Below are 19650 nucleotides of genomic sequence, written 5' to 3' on the forward strand. Positions count from 1 at the left end.
GAACAGCTTTTATCCCAGTGTCTGTCACAGTGTCTAGTTTGTGTATCTCTGGGTGTCCACTAGTGTCTCACTTCCCCATATCATCACTACACTTCAGTACGGCATTTCACACAAGTCTTTATCTGGACTAATCACTTCATTCCACTCACATTGTTTGCACCTGTCTATATATATCCTGTTTGTTTCTGTCATTGTCATGGAGTCCTGTGTAATGTGAAAGTGAAAGTGACAGTGAAAGTGACGTGACATTCAGCCAAGTATGGTGACCCATACTCAGAATTTGTGCTCTGCATTTAACCCATCCAAGGTGCACACACACAGAGCAGTGAACACACACACACACTGTGAACACACACCCGGAGCAGTGGGCATCATTTATGCTGCGGCGCCCGGGGAGCAGTTGGGGGTTCGGTGCCTTGCTCAAGGGCACCTAAGTCGTGGTATTGAGGGTGGAGAGAGAACTGTACATGCACTCCCCTGCTTTTTCATGTTCCCTGGTTTATATTCGTGTTACTTGTTTTGGACCGATTACCTGGATTTTGACCTTTGCCTGGCTGGATTTATGATTCTGGGTTTACCCAAATAAACACTGCTTTTGGATCACCTGTTTGTGTGTGCGTATCGTGACAGTGTCATACGGGACCTGCAATGTTTAATTGGCTTATTCTCGAAATGTTCACACTTTATATTATTCAGTTCTTTTGTATTTACCTCTTCAAAGTGTGCAATATTGTGTCTATTGTGCAACATTCCTGTGCAATATATTTGTCCACTCCCTGGAGCCTTTAGAATGCAAACTATGCAACATGTACATCTTTTCTGTTATGTGCCAATTGTGCAGTTATGTGTGCAATACGATATTTAATAAGGATTAAATTTGCCTTGTTTGTACTGCCTTTGTATTGTATTGTTAGACAGCATATGGTTTATCGCTGACTGTATTGCAGACAAGGCTTAACTTTGCACTATTGCCAGGTCTGTATTGGTTTGTGTATTGTATGTCTAGTATTGTATAGTTATAACATACTTTTTTCTGTATTACAGATGTTTAAGTTACATGTGACTGCACTGTTAGGATTGCTCAAATTTCACTATACTTGAATAGTTAAACAATAAAGAATCTTGAATCTTAAAACAAAAACAGTGTCTGTCTTCATTTCAGGCTACAAAGAAACAAAATGGGATTATTTTAAAGGGAGGGTGATTCTTTTCTATACCCAGTATATTTGTGGAACTAACATTAACCATTTTTCTTGCAAATTCTGCTAATTTATATACCAATATAACATAAAACAATATTATATGTCATCTAGCTGGCTAAGAAAAAAATTGAGTTTTGAAATTATTACTGACTTGTTAAAAAAAAAAAACCTTAACATTCAGTAATTGACATTGCATGCTATTATTTTCCATTAAATTTCCAGCATAATATTTTTTGACATTATTGTTGAATAATTTTATTCTTAAAATACGTTTATATAAAAACATTTTTTTTAAAATCAGATTTAACATTAAAAAACTAAAAAAAAATATTTCTAGTCAATATAAAATGCATTTCTAAAAATAATATTTAATAGTTGTAATGGACCCAGTGTAAATGTTGGAGTGCAAGTAAAAAAAACCTGTTGTTGTTGTCACAGTGTCTGGGTTGTGTTTCCTGGGTTTCCACTAGGTGTCCTCCTTTTCCAAGGTGTCTGTCACCTTACCACTTCCTGTTCCCTTATTTGGTCACCTTCCTCCTTGTTTGAGTTAATTGATTGTTCCCCACCTGTCTCCTGTTTCCCCATTATCCTTTTGGGTATTTATACCCGGTCTGTCTGAGTCTGTGTCACGGAGTCCTTGTTTAATGTTCATGTTAAACCTGTTGTCTTGCCCTTGCTGTGTGTTCTTATCTGTTTTGGTTTATGTTTGGATTCTCTGGTTTTGACCCTGCCTGGACTGTTTGCCCTTTGGATTTGCCCTTTAATAAAGTCACATACCTGCACTTGGATCTCTCCCGTGGTTCTTTGTAACACCGATCGTGACAGAAGGACTCCGTCACACACGTCTTTTTCCCGTTCCCCAGCCAAAATGGCGGAGCGGAGAGCTAAGTATCTCCGGCTGATCGCCCTCCGCCAAGAGGGCAATGAGGTGGGTGCCCTGGCACAGGTGTTCTGGTCCCTGGCCGAGGGTATGGGATACAACGATGCGGCCCTGAAGGATTATTTCAACAGCGGGCTGGATGATCCAGTTTCTCAGGAGGAGATGGGGCATTTAGAGACACTGGAATTCTGGGAATTCGTGTACTTCTTGCAGCATAGGCTTCCGTGGGATGCCCCAGCCACTCCTGTCTCTTCCGCCAAGATGGCCGCTAACCCAGCGTCAATGCCCAAGTCTGTCACCGATCCAGATTCTTGGCCCAAGATGGCCGCCAGCCCAGCGCCACAGCACAAGATGGCCGCCAGCCCAGCGCCACAGCACAGGATGGCCGCCAGCCCAGCGCCACAGCACAGGATGGCCGCCAGCCCAGCGCCACAGCACAGGATGGCCGCCAGCCCAGCGCCACAGCACAAGATGGCCGCCAGCTTGGAGCCACAGCACAAGATGGCCGACTCAACGCCTGAGTCTCCAGACAAGGTGCCACCGACTCGCCATCATAGAGGGCGGAGGAGGAGACAGGCATCTACCGTTCCTCAAAGCCCGGAGAATGTTCCCGAGCGGACCGCTGCCGTCCAGGAGGACATTCCCGAGGCGGTGCCCGAGGCTGTTCCGGAGGCCGAGGCGGTGCCCGAGGCTGTTCCGGAGGCCGAGGCGGTGCCCGATGCTGTTCCGGAGGCCGAGGCGGTGCCCGAGGCTGTTCCGGAGGCCGAGGCTGTTCCGGAGGCCGAGGCGGTGCCCGATGCTGTTCCGGAGGCCGAGGCGGTGCCCGATGCTGTTCCGGAGGCCGAGGCGGTGCCCGATGCTGTTCCGGAGGCCGATGCTGTTCCGGAGGCCGATGCTGTTCCGGAGGCCGAGGCGGTGCCGGAGGCCGATGCTGTTCCGGAGGCCGAGGCGGTGCCGGAGGCCGATGCTGTTCCGGAGGCCGAGGCGGTGCCGGAGGCCGATGCTGTTCCGGAGGCCGAGGCGGTGCCGGAGGCCGAGGCGGTGCCGGAGGCCGAGGCGGTGCCGGAGGCCGATGCTGTTCCGGAGGCCGATGCTGTTCCGGAGGCCGATGCGGTGCCGGAGGCCGATGCTGTTCCGGAGGCCGATGCTGTTCCGGAGGCCGAGGCGGTGCCGGAGGCCGATGCGGTGCCGGAGGCCGAGGCGGTGCCGGAGGCCGAGGCGGTGCCGGAGGCCGATGCTGTTCCGGAGGCCGATGCTGTTCCGGAGGCCGAGGCGGTGCCGGAGGCCGATGCTGTTCCGGAGGCCGATGCGGTGCCGGAGGCCGATGCGGTGCCGGAGGCCGATGCTGTTCCGGAGGCCGAGGCGGTGCCGGAGGCCGATGCTGTGCCGGAGGCCGAGGCGGTGCCGGAGGCCGATGCTGTTCCGGAGGCCGAGGCGGTGCCGGAGGCCGATGCTGTTCCGGAGGCCGAGGCGGTGCCGGAGGCCGATGCTGTTCCGGAGGCCGAGGCGGTGCCGGAGGCCGATGCTGTTCCGGAGGCGGTGCCCGAAGCAGAGGCGTCTCACGTCTCCACAGGCAGTCCAGAGTCGAGTCAGGTTCCAGTTGACCCTCCAGAGTCGAGTCAGATGTTTGTGGACCCTCCAGAGTCAGGGTTAGTTACCGTTGACCCTCTAGAGTTAGGGCTAGCTCCTGTTGATCATCCAGAGTCGAGTCATGTTCCAGCTGTTCCTCTTGAATCAAGTCAGGTTCCAGTTGACCCTCCAGAGGCGAGTCAGGTGCCAGTGAACTCTCCAGAGGCGAGTCAGGTGCCAGTGAACTCTCCAGAGTCGAGTCAGGTGCCAGTGACCTCTCCAGGGTCAGGGCTAGTCACCGCTGACCCTCCGGGGTCAGGGCTAGTCACCGCTGACCCTCCGGAGTCAGGGCTAGTCACCGCTGACCCTCCGGAGTCAGGGCTAGTCACCGATGACCTTCCGGAGTCAGGGCTAGTCACCGATGACCTTCCGGAGCCAGGGCTAGTCACCGATGACCTTCCCGAGCCAGGGCTAGGTACCATGGACTTTCCAGAGACAAGGCTAGTCATCGTGGACCTTTCTGAGTCAGGCCAAGTCACTGGGTGGCCTTCTGCTCCGCCCTGTTGGAAACTGGCATCGATCACAGGGGCGTGTTGGTCATCTGCTCCGCCCTGGGGGACTCTGGCGTCGACCACGAGGACGTGGTGGTCCTCTGCTCCGCCCTGGGGGACTCTGGCGTCGACCACGAGGACGTGGTGGTCCTCCGCTCCGCCCTGGGGGGCTTCCTGTTCCCTTATTTGGTCACCTTCCTCCTTGTTTGAGTTAATTGATTGTTCCCCACCTGTCTCCTGTTTCCCCATTATCCTTTTGGGTATTTATACCCGGTCTGTCTGAGTCTGTGTCACGGAGTCCTTGTTTAATGTTCATGTTAAACCTGTTGTCTTGCCCTTGCTGTGTGTTCTTATCTGTTTTGGTTTATGTTTGGATTCTCTGGTTTTGACCCTGCCTGGACTGTTTGCCCTTTGGATTTGCCCTTTAATAAAGTCACATACCTGCACTTGGATCTCTCCCGTGGTTCTTTGTAACACCGATCGTGACAGTTGTTGTTGTTGAATCGTAAAAGATGTTTTGCCCATGCCTGATTGATTTTGGACAATTGTGCCTGATTTTAGGACAATTCAATGTTGTCCAAACTCATAAAACAACAAAAGGTTTATTGCAATCCTTTATTATTTAATGCTTGAATGCTTTGTTATTGAATTAACACACCTGAAATATTATTTGTAAAGCGTTTGTTTAAAATTCGAAATTACTCAGATTACAGCAACAAGAACATTAATTTCTTGATAAACCCATGGTAAGAAAAGTAAATAGTGAAAAATCTTAGGTATTGAATTTGATGATCATATCAATCAAGTCAAAATTTGGAAAGTCCATGGCTATGATCCCAAAACAAAGCTTGGGATTCTTATTAAATTGATTTTTAAGTTGATCATATAACCAAGGATTGATTTCCCTTGCCACTGCATTTGGCAATAAACAAATACCCATATATGTACCTAAGCTTGTGCCACTTGAGTAGACCAGACTCATTTTTTCTTTAATTTTAGATTTACATTGTTTATCAGCTTCTTCCAGATGCTTTATAATCTTGTTCTTCTTGTCTTCAATTTTAGTTACTTTATAATCTCCTTTACTGTCTGTTTCAGACAAACTGATACCCAGCTTAAATCCGTTTTTCTGAACTAACACAATCTTTCCTCTTACTTCACCAACCGTTGGAATTTTAGACTCTTTCCAGATATTGTTATCATTTCCAATCAAATCCTCAACTAAATTCTGAACACTTTTCTTGGAAGGAAAAACTGGCTTAATTCTGACAAGCACAAACTCATTTGTTGATTTTTGTAAAAACTGCTTGATTGTGCTGAGAACGTCTGACAATGATGTATGTTGGTAAACAATTCCATGCATAATTTTTAATTTAAAGCCAGACACTCTGAGGTCCAAGTAGCGTATCCCAGCCTTCAGCTGGTTTTCTAGTGACCATGACTGGCATTCTGCCATTGATCCTCCATAAAGGGCCATGGTGTCATGGGTACCAGGAATAGTGATGTCAGAAACTAACTTATTATTGTCCAGTTTTGCCATCCAGTTTTCTTGGCCAGGAGACCTGGGTCCCACATTTTCAAACAAGGATTTCATTAATAATAAATGTACATTTAGGTTAGCATGTTTACAAGAAGTGAGCTGCCCTATCGTGCAAAAATGTAAATAGGTTTGTGTAAGTAAATTGAGTAAAGAAAGAGAAGTAATGGGAACCGTTTATTTCTATGTTGTTGTTTTTTCATGTGTATAATAGACATGAACAAGTTCTTTGATAAACATATGACTTTTGATACTATGGTCCCTTTGATAGATGTCCAGTCTTCATCCTATGTTAAGTATGGTTTCACTAATAATAAACATGCATTTGCATAAAGCGTCTATTTGTCCACTCCCATGTTGATTAATGTATTCAAAACTTGAAAAGTATTAATTTAAGGTACATTTAGAACTGATACAAATGTGCGATTAATCGCGAGTTAACTCATGACAATCATGCGATTAATCGCGATTAAATATTTTAATCGATTGACAGCCCTAATATATATATATTTCAACACGTCATACAGTCATGAAGTACACCCATTTTTTCTTACTCACAGCAGCACCAGGATAAACAGAGTTTTCCCAGTAATCATCTTCATCTGTACCTGTGATTAGCAGAGTAAAACAATACATTAAAAAATAAAGAAAAAAAAACTCTTATAATCTAATGTTAAATATTGATTTATTGAACTGATTTTGCTACCTTATTTACCTCAATGCAATATTGAATATTGAGGTACAATATTGAAAGGAGCTAACAGTTACTAATTAGAGTAGAAATGTTAGGGAAAAACAAAATAGAGAAAACTTACTCTCCCGGCTGGATAACAGCAAGCACTTTGAACTTGTCCTGTTGAGCACAGCACCTGATACAGATACAGCTCTGCAAAGGACTTATAGAACCTGTTAATTTTATGCTAACATTAGGACATGCCATTGGCTGTTTTCTTAGTGTATATTTGCATTTATCTGCATATTTATTGCACAGTGATACGTGATTAAATGGTTGCTCCATTCTTAAGTTAGCTTGACAAAGCCAACTTTCCCATACTGTATATAAACTTGTGTTGGTTTGACCGTAAAGTAGGTTAGGGTTTATGAAATATCTGGATCGAGTCCAGCAGGGTTACAAGAACAGATAGTTTATTGAAACAATTGCATATGACCACTTTATTCGTCCATCGAAGCAGGTAGCGCAAAGATGAGCAGGGAGTACATCATGTGTACAGCCATAAATACACCATTGGTAATGACCAGGGGTCTCATTTATAAAACTCTCTGTAGATTTCATCCTAAAAGTGTAGTATCCTTGTCATGTTTTAGCATAAATATATAACAATAAAAATCCCTAAAAACAAAACAGTTTAAAATAGTTCTCAGATAAATATTTTTATAATATAATTTTGTCTCATTCCTTTCCACTGGCCGAACAGTATTTCAATTGTTTTAAACAATTAAAATCAAATTTAATTTATGCATTTCTGCTGATAAGGTGAACATCTTTTCATTATTTTTTAGCCTAGATTTATTGCACTGACAAAGTAGACTATTTTAAAAAGAAAACATGCAAATTACAATTTCCTTCAAGTTGTGTCCTTCAAATAAAGTGGTATTTTTCATAAAGTTGTAGAGATGCCTTCACATGACATCAGCACCTCTGTGCAGCTGCGGTTGTACAGTAAGATATTATTATTGGACCTAGTCAAACCGGACTATGGACCGTTCAACAACTGAACCCAGCAGTGTCCCCCATAATATCGAATTGCACTAATATTTTGTTCTCACTAAAATATTTTTTGCCTAGCATGAGATCTGCAGTTTAATTGTGGTCATTAAAACAGCATGCAACGGGAAAAGTGATCAAGCACATCCACTAAATATGTCTAAATTCATATAATTTTTGTTTACCTTCCGTTTAATGAATTCATGTATGTTTTCAGTGCTTATCTTCATTAATAAGAGTGGAATATTTAATGTAAATGTGTATATTGAAATAAACAGACTTTAAAATCGTTCCTTGCTTCATTACTTTTCTCACAGCAGGAAAAAGAGTGCGTACGCATGGTCTAGTATGTCCGTACGGTGCGTACATATTTACACCAAGTTTATTTTTTATAGATCCCAATATGTGCGTACAAAATTGCATACACAACCTTTATAAATGAGACCCCAGAGTGCAGAGACACTCAGAACCAGACATTCAAATTAATTGTATTCTAAATCACAGTATAAACTTAAGTGATATATTTTAAAAAGAGCTCTGATCAAAATTAAAGCAAACTCTGAAGTGACCAAACTTCTCATCAGCAGAGAGAATCAAAAGCCTAGACTTGTTGTGTGGACAGAGGAGAACTGGCCCAAAGTTCACTTTAGTGATGAGAGCAAGTTTAATTTATTTGGGTCTGATGGAAAACATTTTGCTTTGTGTCAAACTGTGGATCTCAACTGTATATAATGACTTTTATTTAATTAATATCAGTACAGTAAATATTTTAAATGACACCTTTGGAAATGGTAGTAATTAATCTTTTATCTTTAATAAAGTTATTGTAGTCCACAACAGGGTTTTTGCACTAAACTATTGAGAGCCACAACGGTCCAACTGTATCATTACACCAGCTTATGGCCTTCTCCAAGATAAAAAAAAATAATAAAAGCAATAACTGACTATCCACCTGCTCTTTAGATGATTACATGCAAAATTTAAAACAGCCACATGGGCCATTAAAAGGCATTTGCATTTGCAGCCCTTTTCTTTCAAAAATTAAGAAGCTCTGGATCCTCCACATGAATACGCACTGTAAAAAAGCAACTGCATATTTTACAGTGTAAAAAACGTTTTGATTCTCAAATATGAAGAAATGCAATTCTTTTTCGATACTTACCTCATACTGCATCACTTAAGATGCTAGGAGGCAAAACTCCTTTTTCTTCGATACTGAAGCCTTTTCAATAATGCAGTGTAACTGCAATGCTATTGGTTTGGGCAGTTTAATAAAACAAACCAATGGCGTGGCAGTGGTGCTGGACGGGCCTATGGCCATGAAACCCGCCAAAGCCCACCAATATGGGCATTAGTGTTGCCAAAAGACCCAGTACTAGGGTACCAGTATCGGTGGTACAGAGTACCTGGTCAACCCGGTTACATTTAGTTACATTTTATGAAAATGCATAATTAATAAATATAAACAAATGACAGTATGAACTATGTTCTGACAGACATTAAGCACATTTAACACAAAGGTAGTTCATGTAATTATAAAAGCCACGATAGGCCAATGTTGTAAATATTGTTTTACAATAGTTTTGTTTTCTGTAGGAATCCTGTTAGAACTTTATTTTTCATTGATATTAAACAGATGTAATTATTTTGTTCAGATCAAAATGTAATGGCATTGTGTGTCAAAATTTTAAACTTAAACTGTGAACATTTAAAGCAGGGTCTTAAGATATATATGGTCTTTTTATAAAATACATTTTATACATATTATACATTTAACTAAAAAATACTGCAAGCACTTTAATTTTTCCCCTTTACTCATACTTCACAAAAAGTGGTTCAATAATGTTACATGTTACAGGGACTGATTATTACAAATGCAGATCCCACTGTGTTCTGGTTAAACAATTTGTATTTATTTATTTATTGCTAAGGTTTGCATATGGTGGTGTGTTCTTGATGACAGCTTTCCTTACAATATATACTATTCATAAAATAAGAAACATTCCCATATACCACCTTGCTTACAGTATCGCAATGTATCACAACATACCATATCGCAACCCTGGTATTGTGATATGTATTGTATCGCCAGATTCTTTGCAATACACAGCCCTACCGTTCACACTACAAGTGACACGATCCCATTCATTTCAATAGAGAGCTGTCAATTTCTGGTGACAGCGGACATTGGCGACTGGATGGGGCGTGATCAGCGAAGCGACAAAGTTCAGAATCCTTCAACTTTATGCAAATGAAGAGCGACTTTCGGGAGAGACAGCCAACAGGACAGATGACTGTAGAGCTCATGTGATCATTCTCCTCTCAGCTGTAGATAAACGTATGTAATGGAAAAAAGCAGACTGTTTCTCATTCATTTTTGTTTGTATGTACAGATTTATATAGATTTAGATTATATTTAGTCTTTTGCCTCCAAAATGTTTGTACTTAGTGGCAAGAAACCTGATTCGCTGTCATTAAAAACACCCACTGGTAACCTCATCGCTAGCCCCCTGGCGACATGCAGCGACAAAAGTCACTGCTAGTGTGAACTCTTTTTTTCAGACAATTTATCAGTAATCACTCTTGTTGGGCTACATGAAGTGATTTCTCAGCATTTTTTTAACACTGAGTAGTTGCAAATGTGATATTTATTTACAGCAATTCAATAAGAAGTTGTTAATATTAGACACAATGTTGTCTGATTTAGAATCAGAATCAGAAAGAGTTTTATTGTCAACTATGCTTGCATACAAGGGATTTGTTTTAGTGACGTAAGCTGCCAGTACATAGAGACAACAACACACAGACAAAAAAAAACAGAAAAAACAAACATTTGCAAATAAATAAGTATATAAACACTTGTGCTATGAATGATCCATGAGGTAGATTGCCTGGGGTAAGAAACTGTTCTTGTGCCTGACTGTTCTGGTATTTGCGGATCTGAAGCGCCAGCCAGATGGCAAAAGTTCAAAGATGGGGTGACTTGGATGTGAGGGATCCAGAGTGATTTTCTGAGTCCTTTTCCTCACTCTGGATGTGTACAGTTCTTGGAGGGTGGGCAAAGGAAGCACCAATAATCCTTTCAGCAGTCCGAACAGTTCTCTGTAGTCTTCTGATGTCTGATTTTGTAGCTGAACCAAACCAGACAGTAATTGAAGTACACAGGACTGACTCAATGACAGCTGAGTAGAACTGTTTCAGCAGCTCCTGTGGCAGGTTAAACTTCCTCAGCTGGCGAAGGAAGTACAACCTTTGTTGGGTCTTTTTCACAATGGAGCCAATGTGATTGTCCCACTTCAGGTCCTGAGAGATGGTGGTTCCCAGGAATCTGAATGACTCCACCGCAGCCACAGTGCTGTTCATGATGGTGAGTGGGGAAAGTGCGTCCAGAATAATCTCCACTGTTTTGAGCGTGTTAAGCTCCAGGTTGTTAAGACTGCACCAGACAGCCAGCTGCTCAACCTCCTGTCTGTAAGCAGACTCGTCACCGTCCTGGATGAGGCCGATGACTGTAGTGTCGTCTGCAAACTTCAGGAGCTTGACAGAGGGGTCTTTAGAGGTGCAGTCGTTGGTGTACAGGGAGAAGAGTAGCTTAGCTAAATTGTATATGTGAAAATATTACCTATAAAGCCACAGAAGAACTGTTCTGCATCTCCTAATAAAACAATAAATGTGTTCGACTTGAAGCAGCACTGCACAGACCATTCTCTGCGTGACATTACCGCGAGAGCCATTAGACAGCATTTATTCATTTTATTTTTTGATGTCAAATAAGTCTTGCTGTTTTGCTTTTTTGTTAAAGTAGTGCTGCTGTTGTAAAATTATACAGCTACAGTTGTGTTGCTGTGTTTTAAAGCAGTTCTTGCTTATCACTCTATTTACAGGGTTTCGCTACGCATAGATGTGTCCAGAGCTGTGTGAGATCACTACCATCCTGCTTTTTTAAGGGGGTGGGTAGGGATGTTAAATAATATTTTTTGTTGTATTGTTTTTTCCCCATAGGTTTTAACATCTTAAAATCTCTCTATTCCAAAGATACTACAAGCTAGTCAGTGTAACGTATTCTAAGTTGCTCCAGAAGTATTGCAAGTATTAAGTACAACAATAAAAATGTGCACTGACATAAAAAAGGAAACTTACTTTTGAAACTTAAGTGTTTTTAAAAGCAAGAACTTCTGTACTTTGACTTAAGTAAAAATCTGTATTTACAACTTTTTCTTGTAATGGAGAAATTTGTAATATTACTTTCACTCAAGTAATGAAGTTGAGTACTTTGTCTGCCTCTGTGAAAGGATGTGATAGGCCATGCTATGCAAGGCGCTTTGATAAGCCATGCTATACAAAAGGCTGTGCTATGTGAAGGGCTGATATGGTCTGGACTACAGACCATAATTGCCTCTATAGGCCGTGCAACACGAAGGGTCACGATATGCCAGTTTTGTGAATAAATGATTAAAAGCTATAAGGCCAATTATGATGCAGGAAAAGGCAGCATATGCATAGCATTTCTCTCAGTTCTCTGCACTTTTATATATTTATGTTTTTGAACTGTTTGTTTTGTTTACAAAGCTTTTGTCCATAAATTACATCTGTCTTACGAATGTACTGCAAATGGTCTAAAGAATGCTGAATGATGAAGAATGCTGAAGTTGAAAATAAATGAGATGTACAGCTCTCTGCTTGCAGCACGTCAGTCACGCTTGTCAGGAAAGTGAGTGAAACACACACACAAACACACATTTTCATCAAATAATACGTCATTAATAGTAGTTTACTTCCGTGATTTGGTATGAATGCGTTTACATCAGCAGCGAACCATACCGGAGTTCACATGAACCGTACCATTTGTAGATTTTGTGAAAGAGAATGGACAAGTAACCTGATTACAGTTTTAATAACAAACAATAACTAGGGCAGCAACGAAACATTGGTGAGAAAGATTCTGATTTTATTTCTTTCAGTGTAAACGGTGACTAATAACAGATTATGTATCTTGGGCGCTGGGAGGTTTTCTTTTTTTTTTTTTTTCGTGATAAATATGCAGCACAGCACAGCGTTTTATATGTATATTTAGCCATAAAAACAAATAAAGAAACTGTGTAGGACAGTGGTTATTATGTGCATACAGTGAGAAACTCTATATTATCTATGTCACTTTCACTTTAAGTATTTGTGCAGTGTGCACACGTTTTAAAATCTAATCCGATTTGAAGCAAACAGATCACATGCTTGCTGGCGTTGTTTATGTACTTTTTGGCTAATTGGGTATCTGAATATTGGTGTCACAGCCACTTATGTCTATGGTGTTACCAATATTTGAAGTAAAATTTTGGCTTGTTCTAAAATGAGCAGGGATATGCAACTTTAGGTAGCAATTAATAAATACATTTCTTTAATGATTCCATTTCATTGATCATTTAAATTTCAGTTTTTAAAATAAATGTTTAATTGTTCATCTTGGCCCCTATTTCTGCCAAAGGAGAATAGTTTCTTTTTTAAAAATTGGGATATACATAAAAAATATATATATTTCACCTCAGCCTAAACCCAGACATTTATAAATCAGAGGCTGCCATCAAGATGATTTCAAGATCAGGAGATATTTTGGAAATACTAATATGTATGTATTTATCAAAATTTTGATTAAAATATGTCAGATCTGCAAGTTTTAAACAGAACACCACAGACACTAATAAAGTGTGACACATGAAATTGTCAGAAATATAGCTAACTTTTAGAAAACTAATAAGAAAGAATGTATTCTCCAGATCAACCAGCACCTGCAGTGACCTTAAATAGATTTCCACCTTTATACATTATAAAAATGTCTTTAAATAGCACACCTAATGATGAATTTAAAATAAATCAATCAATTGGAGAGCTGAATCGTGTTCAGCATCAAGTGGTTTTCAAAGTACTTTAAATTATTTAGTTAAAATTATATGTTTTACATTTTAATTAGACTTTATTCCTCAAATTTGACTTTGGTCAGGTTTTATTTCTCAATGTTTAGTTTTAGTTATTTGCTACCGCACAAAAGATTTAGGTTTTAAGTACAATATCAGAAACAAGTATAAGAAAAAACTATTTATCGAAACACAAGGACGTATTGTGGGCCCCACCATGCTCTCTCTCTCTCTCTCTCTCACACACACACGCACACACTCACACACACACACACACACACACACACACACACACACACACACAAGCTATCTAAAACTAGCTATCTAAAGGGGAACATTACACAGTCTCCTATTGTGTCTTTTATCTACAGATAATTATATATTTTACAACCGAACTCAAAATATAAAAAAGTAGTTTGTTTTACTAGGCAAAAAAAGATTTAGTCATGTTAGAAAAAGTTTTCGGTCTATTGCAATGAGGAACCGCACGTCTAATAAACATGATCACTTTAGCTGAGGCATGTAGATGGTATCCATGGAATGCACACTTCTGCCACACATAACACACTGCATCAGTTTCACATGTGGTTTCTATCTACACCGACACATCGCAATTATATGGCTTTAGCTACGGTCATAAACTTTACAGATAAAAACACAACTGTTATTTTCAGAAGAGCCGATTTGCAGGCTCTCTGTCACTGTTCAAAAAATACCTCTATTTAAAAGCAAAGAGCTAATACAAATCATGTACGAATTAGTCTATCGAACTATTACGTGGGTTATTTATGGCATGAAAATAAATATTTATTTCTAGGCAAATCTTTCTGAAAAGCTTAAATTAAAATGTCCCCAAGTCTCTCGTAGAGTGTCTGGACTCAATATCTGATATCGAATATTGAATTTCAGTAATTCAGCTCAAATTTTGAAACTCAATTGTGATGATTTTGGCTCATATTTAACAAAAACCCATCAATTCAACATATAAATGTTCAAACCATTTTGACTACTAGCATGTTTGTGAACACTTTTAAACACTTCACTTCTCAAGCCACAGAGAGTGACGATGAGTAATAAAGTCTGAAATGATCAATTTTGTAATACTGGCCAGCCAGAGCATTGGTTATTTGGGACTCCGCTATTGCACAGTTCATTGAACTACACTGTTCAGGTCAGGTCTTTTTCCTACAGGTGCAGATAAGAAGATAAAAACTCTTAATGAACACCCTTATCTTTTACAGCTAGTTTATAAACCACAATCTTTAATCTTCTTCGTTTACCCTTGTGTGTATGGAGGAATATCAGTAATGGTTAACAAATAATGGTTAATTCAGAAAGTTAAGATCTGTCAGCTTTTTTTAGTACTTTTATATTAATTCAGTAAGTGCAACCTAAATAATGAAATTACAATTGACTATTTTTTTCTTCTGGTGACAATCAAGCACAAACACTAACCTGTTTATTATGTTGATGTGCTGTAATCTTTTTCTGTAGTCTCCCAATTTGTCATTTTGTGCACAGTACACTTTGAAGGAAAAACAACCTCCTCAAAGGAGACAAAAATATCTACTTTAAGTCTACTTTGATCAGCAGGTGGAGACACAGAATAACTTTAAAATCTGTTTGTCTGAAGTGAATAAATGTGATTAAAAATTCCTGCAGGGAAACACTGTTCCCTTTGGGTTTGTATTCAAATAAAAGACCATGATAGACACTTCTTGTTCTCTGGTGTCTCTCTTCTAAAGACCATCTATAAATTAATATTTGGAATTTCAATACAGTTGATTCAAACTTTTTTTAAAATCTTTCTTTTTTTCCTAACTTGACTATAAATTGTAACTTGTTCATAATATTTTAAAAATCAAAAAAAGAAGAAAAAAATCTAAAAATAAAAAGGGGTAACACTTTGTAATAATCTCCATTAATAAATCATTAAGAAATATTATGTAATGCTTAACAGATCATTAGTTCATATATATTCACATATATAGAAATGTGAAATAATGTGTATGTTAATGTTTACTAATAAATGTATTAAACATTACCTAATAATTAACAGTTCATGTTTATTGTATAAATGTCATTAGACTTTCTAATTCATGTGATCATGTCCCTCTTGAAAATCTACAAATTATTTTAACAGATGTTATACAATGACTAAAAGTGTTAAAAATTATTTTTAAAAAAAACTTAATGCACAACCCCCTTTTGCTGCTGTTGAAGTGTGATACGGATTAGGTTAGCCTCAGGTTTGGTGGTATGGGTAGGTTAAAGGTTGGGTAAGAGGTCAACAACAGTACAGGGGTCAATTTAATTACTATCAGGGAACACAATTCAATCTGTTTATATTGCATTGTTTTCATAAATGAATTTTCTTGAAAAATTGTTTTTCCCCCTCCATTTGATGTTTGCATGTATAAAAGTCCAGTGCCGATAAAGACACTAAAAACTTGTTTATGAACATTTACAAATGATGAATAGCCTCCATTTTAGAAAAGTGGAGATTTAGAAAACACTTTGCCATCAAAACGACTGCTCAATAAAAGGTACCAATGATAAATAAATGTTTATAAACATTTTCCATCGATGAATATCTTCCAATTTAGACAATTTAGGGTACAGCAAAAACATTAACATATAATTAGTAAATTTAAGATGTGCAAATAGTAGTAGTCTACACAACAAAAAAAGACCAAATATATGACCTTCAAAGACTGATAATGAACTTGTGGTGAGGAAAGATGAGGACCCAAAAGCGATTATGCAGAAGGATACTGCTTTAATTGAGTAGCGTATCAAAATAACAAGCCTTCGGTAAAACCAACAAAAGCAGCCGATGAACCGGTACCCAAAAGGTAAACACAAAGTCTTTACATGAATCAGCAAACAGAGGGGTCGGGCCGGCGCTCGGGCTGTGTGCAGAGATTGGCGTCTAGCGGACCTCCTTTCCGCTTTCAAGATAATCTCATGTGGCGGGTATGGTCTCTGTCCAGAGTACTCGACAGCACCAGCAGGGCTGGACAGAGAGCAGAGCAACAGGTTAACTTAAGGCACCGTTAGATCTGACCTAAGACAGGAGCACGAGGGGCAGGGTAGGATCCGACATGACAGGACAGGAACGAGATGGTTGTGAAGCTTCTGCATGTACAGCAAATGAAATAATCAAGCAGAGAGCACAAACACGGGGAACAAGAAATAGCCAGGATGATTAGGGAAAAGAGAGAACAGGTTTGAATCTATTAGCGAGACAGAGGAGAGATAATGAGGAACAGCTGAAGAGGTGAGTGAGTGTGGCAAAATAACCAGCAGAGGAGGGGGAAGAAGAGAAGGAAAAACGAAACCATGACAGAACTAATGAATGTATTGAATGAATAGTTTGTAAAGCGCCTATAAGCTATATTTTCACAAAGCTGACGCTGGTTACGGTACAATGACGGTTAAACAGATGTGTGTGCTTGTGTATGTTGTGAGTTGGGAACCAGTGAGAAAATGTCCGGTACCTGGTAACTTTACCAGTAATATTAATATATTCATATTAATTTAGTTCTGCTTAACGGTTTCTGAAGGCATCTCAAAGCAACTTGCAATGACTTAATGTACAATTTTTTTCTAATGCCAGAGAGCAGTATGATTTTCTATTATTAAAGAACACAACTTTAAAAATGGTCAAAATGTTAAACTCAAAACAACATACACTTCTACTACAAACTTTTAAAATAATGTTTTTATATAATTTCAGACTTTGGTGATTCAGAAGTGGACAGGCTCACAAGCCGATATTGATCTCTTCTGGAGTTGATGTCGATCTGATTGCAGCCCAGTGGACCATCATCAAGTCCTGCCTCTACAAGGGGCCACAGACACTGGAGAAAATCACCTGGGCTGAAGTTAACAGGATGCTGAGGGAGACATGCCCTGACTCTGCTCTAGCAGCAGTCAGTATATATGACTATGACATATGAACATGTCTGTGTGACACAGCAAATCAATGAATTTAAAAGATTAAAAAAATTATAGTCTAAGAGTTATTATTACTTATAATGATTTTGTTAATAACTTGACAGCACTTAAATGTGTATTATTACAAGTTAAAGAACAATGTTTGTGTGATTTCTATTTTTCACCTTTATGAGGCAAAAAAACTAAACAAAAAAAACTGGCTGGTAAAAAGTGACTGTTGCAGGTGGATTTTTAAATGGTGGTCAAAAAAAGTTAACTTCAGGCCCTGACTGTAAGTGTCAAACAAAAGCACCACTTCCCACCACAATGCAGCCAAACAAAAAAGGTGTAATTCCCAACTTACCACTGGGTTGATGAGTGGAGATTTGCTCAGTTGAGGACAGATGTGAAGAGTTCAGAAACAAAAGCCGCTAAGTGCTGCTTGAATTTTTTTGTTATTTCACTTTAATAGCAATGAAAATTACTCACCATTGCCATTAAAAAAAAAAAATAGAGTAAACCTATACATAGGAGCAGGGACGTGGAAACTATATTGTAACGGGGGGTTCTTGGGGGGGTGGTGTTAGTGTAGGCCAATAGTAGTTTGTGTTATGTATCCTGATTGATTTTATGATTAGTTAAATCTGTTTTGCACATGCATCACCACAGATAACCATTTCAGACAGTACAGGAAAGCCTCTGTCTCGTTCACTTCACGTATGTGGGCGTTACGCACAGCTCATTGTGGCCCATTGTGGTTCACTGCTTAACCTAATAAAAATATTGACTAATATAGCCTACTGTTATATTATCTGTGCGTAAACATAATATAGATTTTAACAGCTTGATGCTCTTTAAATAGTTTGATGCATTGTTAAAAGTTTCGGTGCATAGGACAGACCTATCCGCGATCGCTCTCCATGGTTCTGACCAAAGAATCGGCATGAGACGCATCATACCTGTGCTGCGTTTCCCTATAACATTGTCTCTTAGCGCACTACGAAGACTCTTAAGGTATAACTTAACTAAAGGTAAACTACCACTAAAGGTATATCATTCTAGGCATCTTCAGGGCTATCATCCACTCGCAAGGAATAGGCACTGAAAGCCAGAGGCACTGGCGCCCTCCTAGCAATGGCGCTGTTTTTGCTAAAACATGATTTTGACGACTTCGTTAATTTTTTTGTTTTATAGAAAACTCTTTTTAAAAGATATTCATTTTGTATAAATTGTATCTTAATTTTGATCAATGTTTTATCAATCAATTGCCTGTATTTAATAAATAAGAAGCAAATATATAGCAGACAATGTAATAACCTTAGTGTAATTGACAGAATTACAAAAAAAATATTTTGCTACCTAAAAAGTTAAAGATTTTTTGTGTCACGCATGCATGCATGTCTATTTCCCTCATATTAAATATAAACAAAATAAAATAAAAAATATTGAACTGGTGTCAAGGCGCAATGAATGAAATGCACAAATGGTAATTAAAAGAACCCCTGAAATGAATGAGGGCGAGCGGTTTTATTTTCACAACATTTTGGAACATGAAAATTCATACCGGTAATATCAAGCCATTGAACAAACATATAGAGCCCTATATTTAAATAGCATTGACAGTCAAAACAATTAAAGCTATGAGCATGCTAGTAGACACATATGCTACCAAAAAATTAATTCATGCACTTCCAAAGGTGGATCTTCTTTCAGTTGTTCGACATTTTTTTCATCAGAGTCCAGACATCGTTTTCATCCAGGAGATCACTGTGGACATTCATAATGGCCAAATGCATTAGTCTCTCCTGTGACATGGTGTTACGCAGCCAGGTTTTCAACTTGTGCAAAGTCGAGAAGGAGCGCTCTGATGCAGCAACAGATATGGGCAGGCACAGGTAGTTTGATGGTTTGATGAGCTTTTCCAACTCTGACAGCATGGAACGGGTTTGTGGTTGCATGGTTTGGAGAATGGACACAACATCCCAAATTGTGTTAACTTCACACCCTGTACAGATATCCCGCAGTATGTCCAACTCATGACTTAGTCGCTCTTTTGTAAAACCGGTGAGTTTCAGAGAAGTCACATTAACTTTTTTTCCTTGAGCTGCCTGAATGATCGTCTGTTCTCTTGCCCTGCAGCAACTTGGATTCCGACCTAGTCAAAACGCCTCTCCACTTCTGAGTGCAGCGCCTCAAACATCTACCTTTTCCACACATTCGGATACACTGAATACAGAAATATAACACAAATAATCTTAGCCTACTACAACAGAAAATACCAATTGTGTATTTTTTTATTACAAACGTTTACCATCCACTTCGCTGCACTCTTGGTGATTG

The 19650-nt window shown here is 39.5% G+C and overlaps 1 protein-coding gene across 1 annotated transcript; it reads right to left on the reverse strand.

The window, feature by feature from the left end:
- Window positions 1-4974: 4974 nt before the first annotated feature.
- On the reverse strand, window positions 4975-5742 carry LOC132153770 (1-phosphatidylinositol phosphodiesterase-like). The gene has a single exon (XM_059562704.1). The coding sequence runs from the start codon at window positions 5740-5742 to the stop codon at window positions 4975-4977; it is 768 nt and encodes a 255-aa protein (XP_059418687.1).
- Window positions 5743-19650: the final 13908 nt, after the last annotated feature.

This window comes from Carassius carassius, chromosome 1, assembly GCF_963082965.1.
Source record: "Carassius carassius chromosome 1, fCarCar2.1, whole genome shotgun sequence".
In the NCBI taxonomy this organism is placed as follows: domain Eukaryota; kingdom Metazoa; phylum Chordata; class Actinopteri; order Cypriniformes; family Cyprinidae; genus Carassius; species Carassius carassius.